At 43.4% G+C, this 12121-nt stretch overlaps 2 protein-coding genes across 7 annotated transcripts; both read right to left on the bottom strand.

The window, feature by feature from the left end:
* Window positions 1-45: 45 nt before the first annotated feature.
* On the bottom strand, window positions 46-6193 carry LOC134092210 (glutathione hydrolase 7-like). 5 transcript variants are annotated; one of them, XM_062545005.1, is made up of 15 exons: window positions 5963-6193; window positions 5540-5782; window positions 5213-5360; window positions 4892-5009; window positions 4158-4225; window positions 3860-3933; window positions 3259-3452; window positions 2817-2904; window positions 2378-2505; window positions 2181-2269; window positions 1751-1918; window positions 1289-1412; window positions 957-1094; window positions 608-707; window positions 46-326 (listed from the first exon to the last, which is right to left on the bottom strand). In XM_062545005.1, the coding sequence occupies exons 1-15, from the start codon at window positions 6135-6137 to the stop codon at window positions 127-129; spliced, it is 2055 nt and encodes a 684-aa protein (XP_062400989.1). In that variant the 5' UTR covers window positions 6138-6193; the 3' UTR covers window positions 46-126. The 5 variants fall into 5 exon arrangements, with proteins under 5 accessions (XP_062400989.1, XP_062400990.1, XP_062400991.1 ...); XM_062545006.1 differs by having other exon boundaries at window positions 1295-1412; XM_062545007.1 differs by having other exon boundaries at window positions 3259-3440.
* Window positions 6194-6575: 382 nt separating this feature from the next.
* tp53inp2 (tumor protein p53 inducible nuclear protein 2) lies at window positions 6576-11681 on the bottom strand. Of its 2 annotated transcripts, none has more exons than XM_062545003.1 (4): window positions 11624-11681; window positions 8227-8560; window positions 7720-7849; window positions 6576-7290 (listed from the first exon to the last, which is right to left on the bottom strand). In XM_062545003.1, exons 2-4 carry the CDS (start codon window positions 8342-8344, stop codon window positions 7029-7031), a joined length of 510 nt encoding a protein of 169 aa, XP_062400987.1. In that variant the 5' UTR covers window positions 8345-8560; window positions 11624-11681; the 3' UTR covers window positions 6576-7028. The 2 variants fall into 2 exon arrangements, with proteins under 2 accessions (XP_062400987.1, XP_062400986.1); XM_062545002.1 differs by lacking the exon at window positions 11624-11681 and adding an exon at window positions 10972-11173.
* Between the last annotated feature and the right edge of the window lie 440 nt (window positions 11682-12121).

The following is a 12121-nucleotide window of genomic DNA, read 5'->3' as shown; positions in this document are numbered from 1 at the left end:
TGAAAGAGATTACAGCACAAGCACAGCAGACACAAAACACTTGTCTGCCCACAATTCATTTTTTAATCCCAGTACACTCAAACATGGTCATTAGATGATCAAACAAATGATCAGCAGTAAACCATCTCAAGGTCCAGGCTTAATCTGGACCCCTGGTGAGGGCCTTGTAATAGCCTGGGCCGAGGCCTCAGTGGAGCGTGGATCTGTGACTCCGCGCATCACATCCCCTCTTCGTTCAGCTCCGAACACCAAGGAGAGATGCTCCACCCTCTGGACAACATGGCCCCTCTGACGCAGGGCCTGTACACGCCTCTCCTGGAACTCAGCTGATGGGTGAAGAGGAGCGAGAGAATGGGGTGGGTGAAAGATGGGAGATGGGAGGAAGTGTGTGTGTGTGTGTGTGGGGGGGGGGGGGTGTTAAAGGACATGAGAGGTTATAAATAAACCACACAGAGAGCCAGGCATTAACAAAAAACTTTTTGTAAACATATGTGTGGGTGTTTGTCTCTGTGTGTTTATGCTTTTATTTTGCTTAAATCTATAGGAGTTTCTCAATGATAAATTATATATCTCAAAATGTATACCCCGTCTGTAAATAACTACCCACAATCAACCAGAATAACGTTTGTTTGCAGACTTGGGTAGAGTCTCCCTTCAGATAAAGAGTAAGTCAGATTTTTGTGGGCGGACATCAGTTTAATCAGCACCTGCAAAAATCATAAGATCAGTAACATAATACACAATGCCTGAGGTTTTGAAACCATGACCCAACACTTAAACAACAATAAATAATCTGAAAAATATGTTCTAATTTCACCACTGACATTTAATTAGGCTATGCTATTATCTCAGTCAACCAGCATGACTTTCATAATTGAAAGCAAAAGTGCACCATGACTTGATTTCAACACAGATTTTAGCCTCACGTGAGGTCCCAAGACAAGCTGACTGCATACCTGAGCTATACCACTTAAGGCCCAGTGACCCATGGAGGCTCCCAGTGCCACAGACTGCCCACACTGCCTGCCCATCTGTCTCACTATGGTGGGCATGAGAAAGGACAGGGGCCTCTTCCCTCTCTGGAGCCTATTATGCTGGGATGGTGCAACAAAGAAAAAACAAATGTTGGAGAGCGTTTTCATCTGACTGAAAATATAATTGCAGGGAGACATACCAACATGGCAAATCAGATGCCAAAATGTGTCTGTTGCAGTTTTGTCCTTAGTAATTGAAGCAGAACCAACCATTTATCATGATTAGTCAAGATTTGTTCTAGGACATTATTTACCAGTACCCGGTTCAAAAGGGTCATGTTCGCAGGCGCTGTAAGCCAGGAGAAATTCATAACTTGGCTGTTTAAAATAATACCAGATGGGGTGATGAGTCCACTTCCAAAGGGCCAATTGAGAGAGCTGTAACAAGAGACAATGAGAACACACCTCTCCACCCCACAGATCTTCATTACAACGAGCAATGGCTGGGACAGGACAAGTCACGAGCAACCCAGCCCGACAGGTTTGAGCACATCATCATACTTGGGAATATGGTTACAAAATTTACCAAGTAGTGAGTCAAAGACACTGAGGGGTGTAACCAAAATATTTACCAAGTAGTGAGTTAAAGACACTGAGGGGTTTCTTTCTAAGGAATCTTTTAAAAAACAGATGAACAAGATAATGTATTTAAAAAGCATATGACAGAAGGCTTAAAATGATTTATATTTGCCCCTGCAGTGATATATTTACTGTACCACGACAGCGACACAATTATGTCATCGGGGCCCATGACAACCACTTGGCTGGAAGCACTGGCGTCGCTCCGCAGGCCATGGAAGGGACTCGTCTGGGATTTGAACCCAGGACCTCTTGCATAGCTGGAATTGCTAATCATGCGACTCAGCACAGCAGAGCGTGATTTACTACAGTGTAGGCAAAGAGGACAATATTATATAATCAGTAGAGCAAGCGAGGAGGGCTGCCCAAGAGATTTGAAATTCAGAATAACTGTAAAGATGTGTAAATGGCACTTCTGCACATTAAACAGAAATCTCTCCCTTCTTTAAATATGCTTTAGTGCGTGAGAGTTGATACAAAAATGGCCTGCATTGAGAAATGTCTATATAATACATTTCCAAACTAAACTATATTCTGTCTTTACATACATGAACATATGGATCTTACCTGAGCATGTTAGAGATGGTGCCCGAGATAGAGGAGTCAAACTTGGGGTCCGCTAGCCCATTTGCCAGCTTTAGGGCTGCTTTTAGGGCCTGAGGAAAACACCTCTGAGTGAATGCCTTCACATCTTTCTTATTACCTTGTAACTTCAAGCTGTCTGTACAATACAACTCAAATCAAGGAGGAGGATTGTCCAGTACCTCTGCAATCCAGTGGGGGGCACTACCTTCTCGATTTTGTTCAGTGAATTTAAAGCCCTCCATGATATTGAGGAAGGACAGCAGGGCTCCACCAGCACTGGGTGGAGGGGGTACATGCACCTGGTACCCTGGGACAGAGCGAAGGGGACAAGGAGAGAATAAACCAGAGTTGTATTTCAAACAGTTGCTGAATTATTGTTACTATATGTGATTTAATTTCCCTAACAGTTTGAGTCAAGAGATGACAGTGGAATCCTGAATGTTCTTTTGGCAGCCAGATTGGGCACCGCTGCCAAATACTCATGGTTATGACTGTTGTTCTTGGCAGACATTTTTGTCCAAAGTGACGTACAACAATTCAAGATAAACATGTAGCCTACATACAAATAAAAATTATAGTAACAGAATAGTTTTATCATAAAAACAACACCACCTTTACCTTTAAACTGGCTTGTTAGAGCCTCTTGCAGCACTGAGCTGTAGTTAGCCAGGTCGGCTCGGGTAAGCACTCCCCCATTTGCCTGCACCTATAACCAACACATGACCATTACTTTCATCTCATCTGATCTCCATTGCCTGCACCTATAACCAACACATTATCATTACTTTCATCTCATCTGATCTCCATTGCAAATGGAGATATGATGCAGCTAAATCGACAGAATATAGTGATAGGCGGAGCATGGAACCACTATCAGTATTTTGGAGTGTCCATCTTAAATAACGAATGAGAGGCATTTTCGGATTATATGAAATGTGGGCCGTTCTTATACCCACAGTTCCTATGACGATTTTAGCTCCTACTTTGGGGTCGGGTCTTTTCCCTGAACATATGAAACCATGAGCATTGACACGACACCAGTGATGAAACATAGGCCTACTGTCACTGCGATCTCCTCAGACACATTCCCGCGGTAGAACTCCTCCACCCCATGGCTAGCAACACGTTCCAGAACAGTGGCCAGATGGGGTTGCTTCAGAGTGGAGAGTGGAGGAAGTGACTGTCCCTGAGGTAAGAACATTGCCCTGAAGCGCTCAGAGACATTCTTCCCTTTCTGAGAGTCTATGGCCCGGGCTGCCAGGGAGATTCACACAGTCGATGGAGTAGAGACATGGGGACACACACACACACACACACACACACACACACACACAGACAGACACAAACAGCACCACCATGAGGGTACAGAGCATATAGCACGTTTATATGCAGATTTACTTCAAAAAGGATTTCAACACTAGGTCAATTATTACTGTATAGGCCTACCTGTCAAAGCCACTTCATTTTAAATTGAATTACAGAAAAGACAGACATATGTCCATCCTAAGTCATAGTTTATACACAAACACACACCATATATTTCATTCATGTATTCACTAATTTGCAGTCTGGTCACACTTTTCAAAATCAGCTATATTTGAATACTGAAAGAACTATATGTCAGGAGGGGAAGATATCAAGAATACAGGAGTTGTTATTACCCAGGCTGTCAGAGACATTGAATCCTTCTTTTGCAACGTTGGCTGCTCTTCCCACCACTTCATGCCATGGCATCCTGGGTAAAGAACATAGCTAACAGGTGGAGCAAGAATACTTAGTCTAACAGTGTAGAGTAAGACATGCAGCCAGCAAGCACACTAGTAGATTTTAGGTGAGTGGTTTAAAAGATAATAGCTGGTCCTTGATAATGTCAGATAGCATTTATTTTCGTTTTTGAAAAAGCTTTCATGAGTAAGCGAGAGCAACAAAAGACTTGGATAGACTGGACAGCGCTCTGACCTTCCATACAGCTGATGTGCCTTGTGCAGCCCTCTGAGCATGCCTGGTACTCCGACAAGAAGGCCTGACTGCCAAATGCATGAATGTAAATATTTGTTCAGACATGTCGTAATATAGTATTATTATAATCAAGAATATACTGTATGCTGAGAGTTAGCACAAAGTATTCAATTGAGTCAATCTAGTGCTGCTCGATTATGGCAAAAATATCATAATCATGATTATCTTGGTCAATATTTAGATCACAATGATTGAACACAATTGTTCGGTGATTTTGCAAATACCATCAATCTATCGAACTAAAAACGGAATAAATGTGAATATAATTATGCAACATTTATGAAACAGTTACTGTAGCAAGGGGGTACACTGGATTTCAAAACAAGAGGACACTGGGAGACAGAACAAGGGCATCGTTGAGAAACAGACGCAAAATAATCATTGTGTCTCTTATGTTGTTTTATGTATGTACTTGGAGTATTTATATTAGAAAAGTGAAATTACCAGGTGACCAAAGACACACCCTCAGAGAATGTTAGCTGGTGATCAATCATGAAAGACAGTTTGCTTTGTAACATTAGGTGAACAATGAAGAGGCGATTCTAGTGTTGGAAGGATGGGTGGATTGATAGGTTAGTTGGTGAACAAACACACAGAGAAAGCTGCCCTGAGATTTCAGAAATACATTTTGTCATTTCATATCACATAATAAACCACATTACCCCACAGAGTACCTTGTGCTGCAGGTCATGTTGTAGTAATTCCTCTTGAATTCTAGAGGGAGCCGTTTCACCAAAATCAATCACCACACTTTCATTTTTCCGACCATCATGAACCAGCATCACCCCTCCACTGTATGAAGAAAATCATTAACATGGCGTATAGGCCTACACCGAGATATGTCATGGAAAGCCTCAACACCTAGAGTTAAACACAAAAAAATATGGTTTATACAACAAATAAGACCCAGTATTACTTTCTTGGTATACCAAGTAACCAGGCTGTAACCAAGTAACTGCAGAGGAAACACCATAGACCATCAAGCACTCACTCACCCTCCTATGCCTGAGAGGTGTGGATGCACTATACCCTGGCAGAGTGCTGTAGTGATGGAAGCATCCACACTGGACCCCCCATCTCTGATCACCCCCAGGCCTAGCGATGCACACAACTTGCTGTCAGTCACCACCACCCCAGGGCCCACTACCTGAACACCAAACATGACATCCAAAGAGAGTGTTGTTACCACCTAAGACTCCACCCTAATATGCATTCAGGTAGAATGAGTTCATAATAGTCATCCTCTAATGACTGTCTCATGGTAAGTTATGATGACTCCACATTGATTATTACATCTGATCTGGTAGTGTATCTGATGATACTTGCCTCAGGAGGTGCGATATAAATATGCACAGCCATGGCAAGGGTCACTCCCAGTGCAAAGGCGATGCACGCGGCGAGGAGGCAATCTATCTCGTCACAACAGTGATATTTACTTGATGTTCTTTCGAAAGGGTCACTCTGAGTCGGTCTAAAAGAATCCAAACTCTCGCCGTCTGGGTCTGCGCACATGTCGCGCAGCTCTGTAATTTTCTCAGAATCTGCCGGCGCGACGCCTACCCCAGCTGTGTGCGATTAGCAAGGAAAGAAACGGTTTAGTCACACATACTAACTAAACTACTCAGAAAATGGAGCTGCACGTAGCAGTATTTTCGTTAGTTTTGGAGAAAATGGAGTTGATAAGTTTACTTCACTGACAAACAAATTCCATAGGCTATGATGGAAAAGTGTTCTGGTCAGACTACCTGGTGGCTTGCCATGAAGACCTGTCCAAGAGTCATGGCTTTCGATAGACGCAGCTTGTAGGCCTATGGTATTATAACCGAGCAACTTCTTCTCGGTTATTAATGTTGTTCCATCACAGCAGGTATTTTGTCCGTGAGCTGGCTTGTTACTGGTGGAAAAGTTATGGACTTCCATTACACTACGCTTGTTGTTCTTGTAAAATATGTCTGTCCACACAACGCGTGGGGATACAGAAGTAGGGCTATGATCCTCATTTCGATGTCAATGGTTATCAGGTGCAAAATGCCAGGATCAGAATGCCAACAGGTGGTGTCATCAAAGATCCTTAATTTAACCCTCTCTGGTGTCATTCCAAATGACTATCAACCTTTGTATTTACTGACATGGTGGATTCATGGAATGTTGATTATATTGCAGTTGATACAATATTCACAGATCTGCTTGATACCATTTTCCAGCCATATTTTTAACCACACATTACAGTTTGTTTCATACAAAACTACTAGACAAAAGTATTAGCATAGAGGGTTGATTTTTCAGATACCCTAATAAAATCAGTGTTTTAATTTAAGCAGTTTGCCTGAAATCCCAATGAAGACACAAACAGACATGACCCTGCACAACACGATTTATTGCCTGGTTTGTCAATATAATTGCATCTTGTCAATTCCTCTCAGTTCTCGTTGTATGACAGTACTGTGGGTTAATGGTTTAAACAATTTGTATTCTTTGTAAACATGGCACATTAAAGTCAAGCAAAAACACGTTCTTTAAAAAACACACAATCAAGTTGCCTACATTGGATCGAAACAGATTAATGACAACAAAGAGTAAACTGTGCAAAATGCTTAAGAGTTTGAGGCAGGTTTTTATTTCCAACTTTGTGAAACTCCTAAACCAAAATGTGTGTGTGTGTGTGTGTGTGTGTGTGTGTGTACGTATGCAATATGTGTGTGTGAGTGCATCTGGGTTGTATATGCGCTTTCTTACAGCTTACAGCTTCCTTGCTAGAAAAGCTGAGTGTGTGTGTGTGTGTGTGTGTGTGTGTGGTGCTTCTCGCTCTTCTCAGTGGCAGAAGTTGCGGTGGCCCGGCTGCTGCAGCATCTTTGGGTGTTGCCGTGTGGCATGGCGGGGCAGCCTCTGCCGGGTGCCGTTCTGGCGCTGGATGCAGTTGCGGCCCAGGTGGCAGCGGTGTGCCCGTGCCTGCGCGTGCTGCACACGGCTTATCTGTGTGACCTTAGCCAGGGCGCCAGCCTGCGACGCCAGCCCACGGACCAGACGACCCGCCGTGGGTCTGAGTGGAAGAGGCACATCTTCCTCTGCCAGGCTGGGGGATAGATAGATACTTTATTGATCCCCAAGGGGAAATTCAAGGATGTCATGTGTGGACATACATGTGTAAGCACATCATCATGTACACGATGCTAAGTATAGTCATCATAATATGTATGATTGGTAAGTGAAACATACATTCAGAACTTCACTGCATAACTTTAAAATGTATTTTCATCTGCTAAACTTTGTGTTCATGGGCCACAACAGTCAATAATACTGATGTGGTCCAAAAGCTAACAATAAGATACCGGTATTTGATGTATTGGAAAGTTATTTTGAAATTTATAAGGTAGAGCTGACAATTCTGCAACAAGACAGCAAAAGGGCACAGGAAGAACACAGAGGAATACAGGAATTATTGAAATCACAGGTGGCTTCACTTTAAAAACAGGTGTCCCACGTTTGTTCACTTTGTACCCACCTAGTGTTGTTCATGAGGCTAACAGCACTCTCCTCAGAGGCCTGGCTTGGCTGGGGAAGACACGCTGGTAGGCTGGGCTGGTTCATTGCCACATCTGCCAGAGAGCTGGACCCACTGGGAATGTCTGCTTCTGCAGAAGGACCACAGAACAGTATGTATCACACAATTCCATGGAAGGGATAAAAAAAAAAAGCAGACAAGTACAGACAACACAGTCTCCAAAGTCAACATGGAGCACGATCAAGCAAGACAATTTGTGGCTAGCCTGTAAATGAATGGACAAATAGGCCAACAGGACCTTTGCCAGAAACAGGGAATAGGAAACAGACATCCCCTTTATCCCAGCCATCTCTCCCTTTTCCCTCCTCCACACAAAGGCATAAACCGAAATGTCAAGATGCCTTTTCCATTTCAAAGAATGGACACATCCCTTTTGATTATTCATAACAACATAACCGGTGCCACCTCCGTTGAATCCCCCCATTCCCTGCCCACAGAGGTCCTCACCAGTGATGTTGACGAGCTGCCACTCCTCCTCATCCTCCTCGTGAGGTCTGGGCACCGGAACTCCAGGGGAAGAGTCCTCAGCACTACCGAAGAAGAGGCTTGTAAGACGCTGGAACATGGCTAGGAGTCTGGGTGTGTGAGGTTGTTGCTGGACAGAAAAGGAGGGTCGGGGTTTTCTGACTGATCTGGTCCACTTGTTGGTTTGTTAGCTTGCTGGCTGGTTGTTCAGGCCCTTCACACCTGATCCCTTCGTCTCCTCAGGGGAAGTAGTTGAGGCAGGAAGGGGTTTTGTGTGGCAAGTGTGGAGTTGTTCAGAGCAATGTGCACCAAAGGCCTGAGTAGAACAGAGACAAAGGAACATGTATACATTTACATATTTAGCATACGCTTGTTTTTTTATCCAAAGCGACTTAATGATATTACAAGGACCATTGTCCCTGGAGCAACTTGGGGTTAAGTGCCTTGCTCAAGGACACTTCGACAAGGTCAGGAGGAGTTGGGCTCGAACCCAATAGCTGCTGCTTTGCAAAAGCTAATGGGGATCTAAATAAAAACAAACCAACAAGTGCCTTGCTCAAGGGCACAACAGTGGAAGCCGAGAATTGAACTCACACAACTTTTTTTGGCTACTGAATGCTAACCCAGCTCTGTAACCACTATGCTACCATGACTACTCACACACCCATATACAAATTATCCGTTTACCTCCACAGTCAGATATTGAGGCCGTACTCTTGTAAGTATTTTTATTATGAAGAAAGGACTTGCAGTTTCACACTGTTTCATTTCATTGTACCATGACACATCTTGGGTGTGAGTGTCAGCGTATTTTGCAGACAGTACACGCAAAATGTGGCTAGAGCGACATCAGACGCATAAAGTAGACAGAGTCAGGCCGAATCAGAGTCTTGTCACACTACCTATATTGCCGGGCCCCTCGTCTTTGAGCGCTTGTCCCTCGCTTAAATAGTATGTTCATTCTGATTGGTTGATGCACTCCTTCTCTAGATAGGTTTCTCTGGCAGTGTATTATTGTTTTATAAGACCAATTAGTCTATGGAAAAGTCATTAAAACTGAGCTCTGCATGACTGAACTTGACGTAATATGATTTGATATGATGTTCTGGATTACTGTGCTATATTTAATCATGTGTATTGAGGTCATTCTCTGTGATACAGCTGATAACTTGAGTTTGATTAACTGACTCCTAGTAAGTAGGTCTACTCATCACTCTAAAAATAGTCTTAAGAATCCTATGAAGCATTCCTCTAAAAATCTGCCTGTGGTCACACAGACACCGTTATCACATGTGTCCTAACAGGAGGTCATGTGATGTGAAAGCTTTTAGTGCAGGATCACCACTGCAGGCCCAGGCTGGGAAATAGGCTACATCAAGATCTCTGAATTCTGGTGCAGGATTTCCACAGCAGGCCAAGGCTGTGAATCACACCCATAGCGCACATCCCTCCAATGTGAGCACTCCCTATGGTGTCCCGGAGGGAAGACACAAACACAGCATTTTGTTTCTCCCAGATTAATTACAGCAGACGAGTGCTGTCATTGCCTTGTGTGGTCCACTGGGTGCACAGCGACGCAGCGTTATCAGAGGGCATGGCTGACCCCCGACTGAGCTGCATTGTCTGGGCCCATCTGCTCTATACACCCCTGCTGGGGGGATGGGCCGCGATAGGCAACGCCAGGCCCTCCAACTATATGTGAGTGGACCAGTGCACAGGGTTATAGTAGTCTTACCACTCTTCCTGATTAGTAGTCTCAAACTGGTCAAAACAAAACAAAAAACAGGTCTGGCTAGGCTGGAATCGTTTCTTTCCTAAAGGGATTCCATTTTCGGCAAAATTCTTTTCCGGATCTTGTTTGTTTTGCTTGGCTTGTGAAGGTGGGTTTGCCAAATCTGAAGCAGCTGTGTAAGATCCTTTTTTGGGTAGGTAACAAACTGGACTGCTCAAAAAAATATGTCATGAGGACACACACACAGCATTTTTTGTTCCGCTGCTGTTAAAGATAGTTTGGAATCATGGGTGCGGGGTGGATCTTTCCACTCTTTAGTCCAAAGACACTGAGAAAAGAACAAGATCTTATATCATTTATTATTCTGAGGTGATTTTAGTTCTTAGAAACAGAATAGTCTATGCAGAGTCTCATATCAGCAGAGACCTGTACCAGTAGCTACTACAATCCACAGTCACAAGTGGGAGGGACCTTCAAATTCTGAAATGGATCAGACCTTCCTGTTAATCGACTTGGACATTTTAGTTGGTACCAAATATGTGAAGTACAGTGGCAGAGCATATTCAAGGGAAGAGGAGGAGGGAGCTACTGTTTCTTAATAACATTTTGAGCGGACTGGGATAAGGCAATTAAAACATCGATCACCCATTTAAATGACTGGAATAGGAGACATCCAGTGAATGTAACGTGATAATTAAAACACAACGTTTACTAAAACCATCTAAACAACGACCGCGATGTATCAGGCTGTTTACATCCAAGCAAATGGCTCATTGTTAAAAATGGATCTATAGCCCACTGCACAGATGAGTTAGCCTATAAATAGCTTCATGCAAAAATATTATGAGAACATTGACGTTGCCTTGGAGGAATCGGTTACTTTAGTCTATTTAAACTGCTTCAGAACCACAGAATGGGCCAGTGTTTTTTTTTCACCGTGCAGAAAGCTTCATCCGTTAATAAAAGGAAATTGTGTCAGATCTGTTCATTCTTACCTGCCTTTGGATTTTTCCTTCGGTCAAATTGATATCCAAACTGTAGCCTACTAAAACCCAATTGAATATAGACCATAGACCATAACGGTTGCGTCGAATGAGGTAGCTTATTATTTTTTCCCTCTTGGTGAAAGGCAAGTGTTCTTCTGTCAAGAGAATCGCCCCATGTCAGACAGGCAAGTACACAATAACAAACAGCTGATCGTGGTAACAACAATCTTAGGACAGCCTCTGTCCACGCAGCAGCGCACGCTGGCCAATCCGCGCTTTACACACACCCAAAGGAGGCCGCCTCCACTAGGATACGGGGCTGCGCTTCCAACTCAGCCCTTATCCCTGATCCACAATCGGCTTTAGTTTCTCCTAACAGCCTCGGCTATATAGGCACGGTTGCTATGGGCTGACCTGAGAACGGTTACTTGAAGGGAAACTTCTGCTATAATGAGATGGGGGGGACAACACAGTTTAAAAATCCAATGAGGAATTGTCATTGGACAACGAAACGAGTGAGCAGGGTTTCTGTTGCCATCAAGGAGCCCGTAGTAGAGACCGTTACATTAGGCTACAACATATTTTGTCAATACTCACAGAGCAAGTTATGTTTATGTTTGCTCAACCGAAATTTAGTGAAGGTAAGCTGAGGCCTACTTACCCTTCCCCGGCAACAGGATAGGTGACAATGATCTTGAACGCTGTTGCTTGGAATAATTAATGCAAATGTATTTAGTTAAAAGATGACGCACCATTGTTGCGTCTTTCTATGGCGTCACTATTCCAAAATATCATTTTGTATCTCGAAATAGCATCATATGGCATGTGAGATGTGCATTAAGACATTAACATGTATTATTGTAAAGTTGGTTATTTATTTATGTATATAATTATTGTCAAGGAATTGGAGCAGGAATATCTAGACTATTTTAAACTATTTACTGGCCAAGCAAAGTGTTATGAAAATTCAGAATAGGGGTGGTCGACTTAATGGGATGATGGGATATGAGGCGGGGTTCAGTTTGAATGTCGCCACATTCAGGGCAAGGCTACTGCTCCCTCCTATTTCAGTCAAACCAAACAGGAAACCACATTATCCAACATCCAACCTGCTCGCTCGCTCTCTCTCTCTCTCTCTCTCTCTCTCTCTCTCTCTCTC

This window comes from Sardina pilchardus, chromosome 9, assembly GCF_963854185.1.
Source record: "Sardina pilchardus chromosome 9, fSarPil1.1, whole genome shotgun sequence".
Classification (NCBI taxonomy): Eukaryota; Metazoa; Chordata; class Actinopteri; order Clupeiformes; family Clupeidae; genus Sardina; species Sardina pilchardus.
Note: the sequence above shows the minus strand (reverse complement) of the source record. Positions and strands in the feature narration are given on the sequence as shown.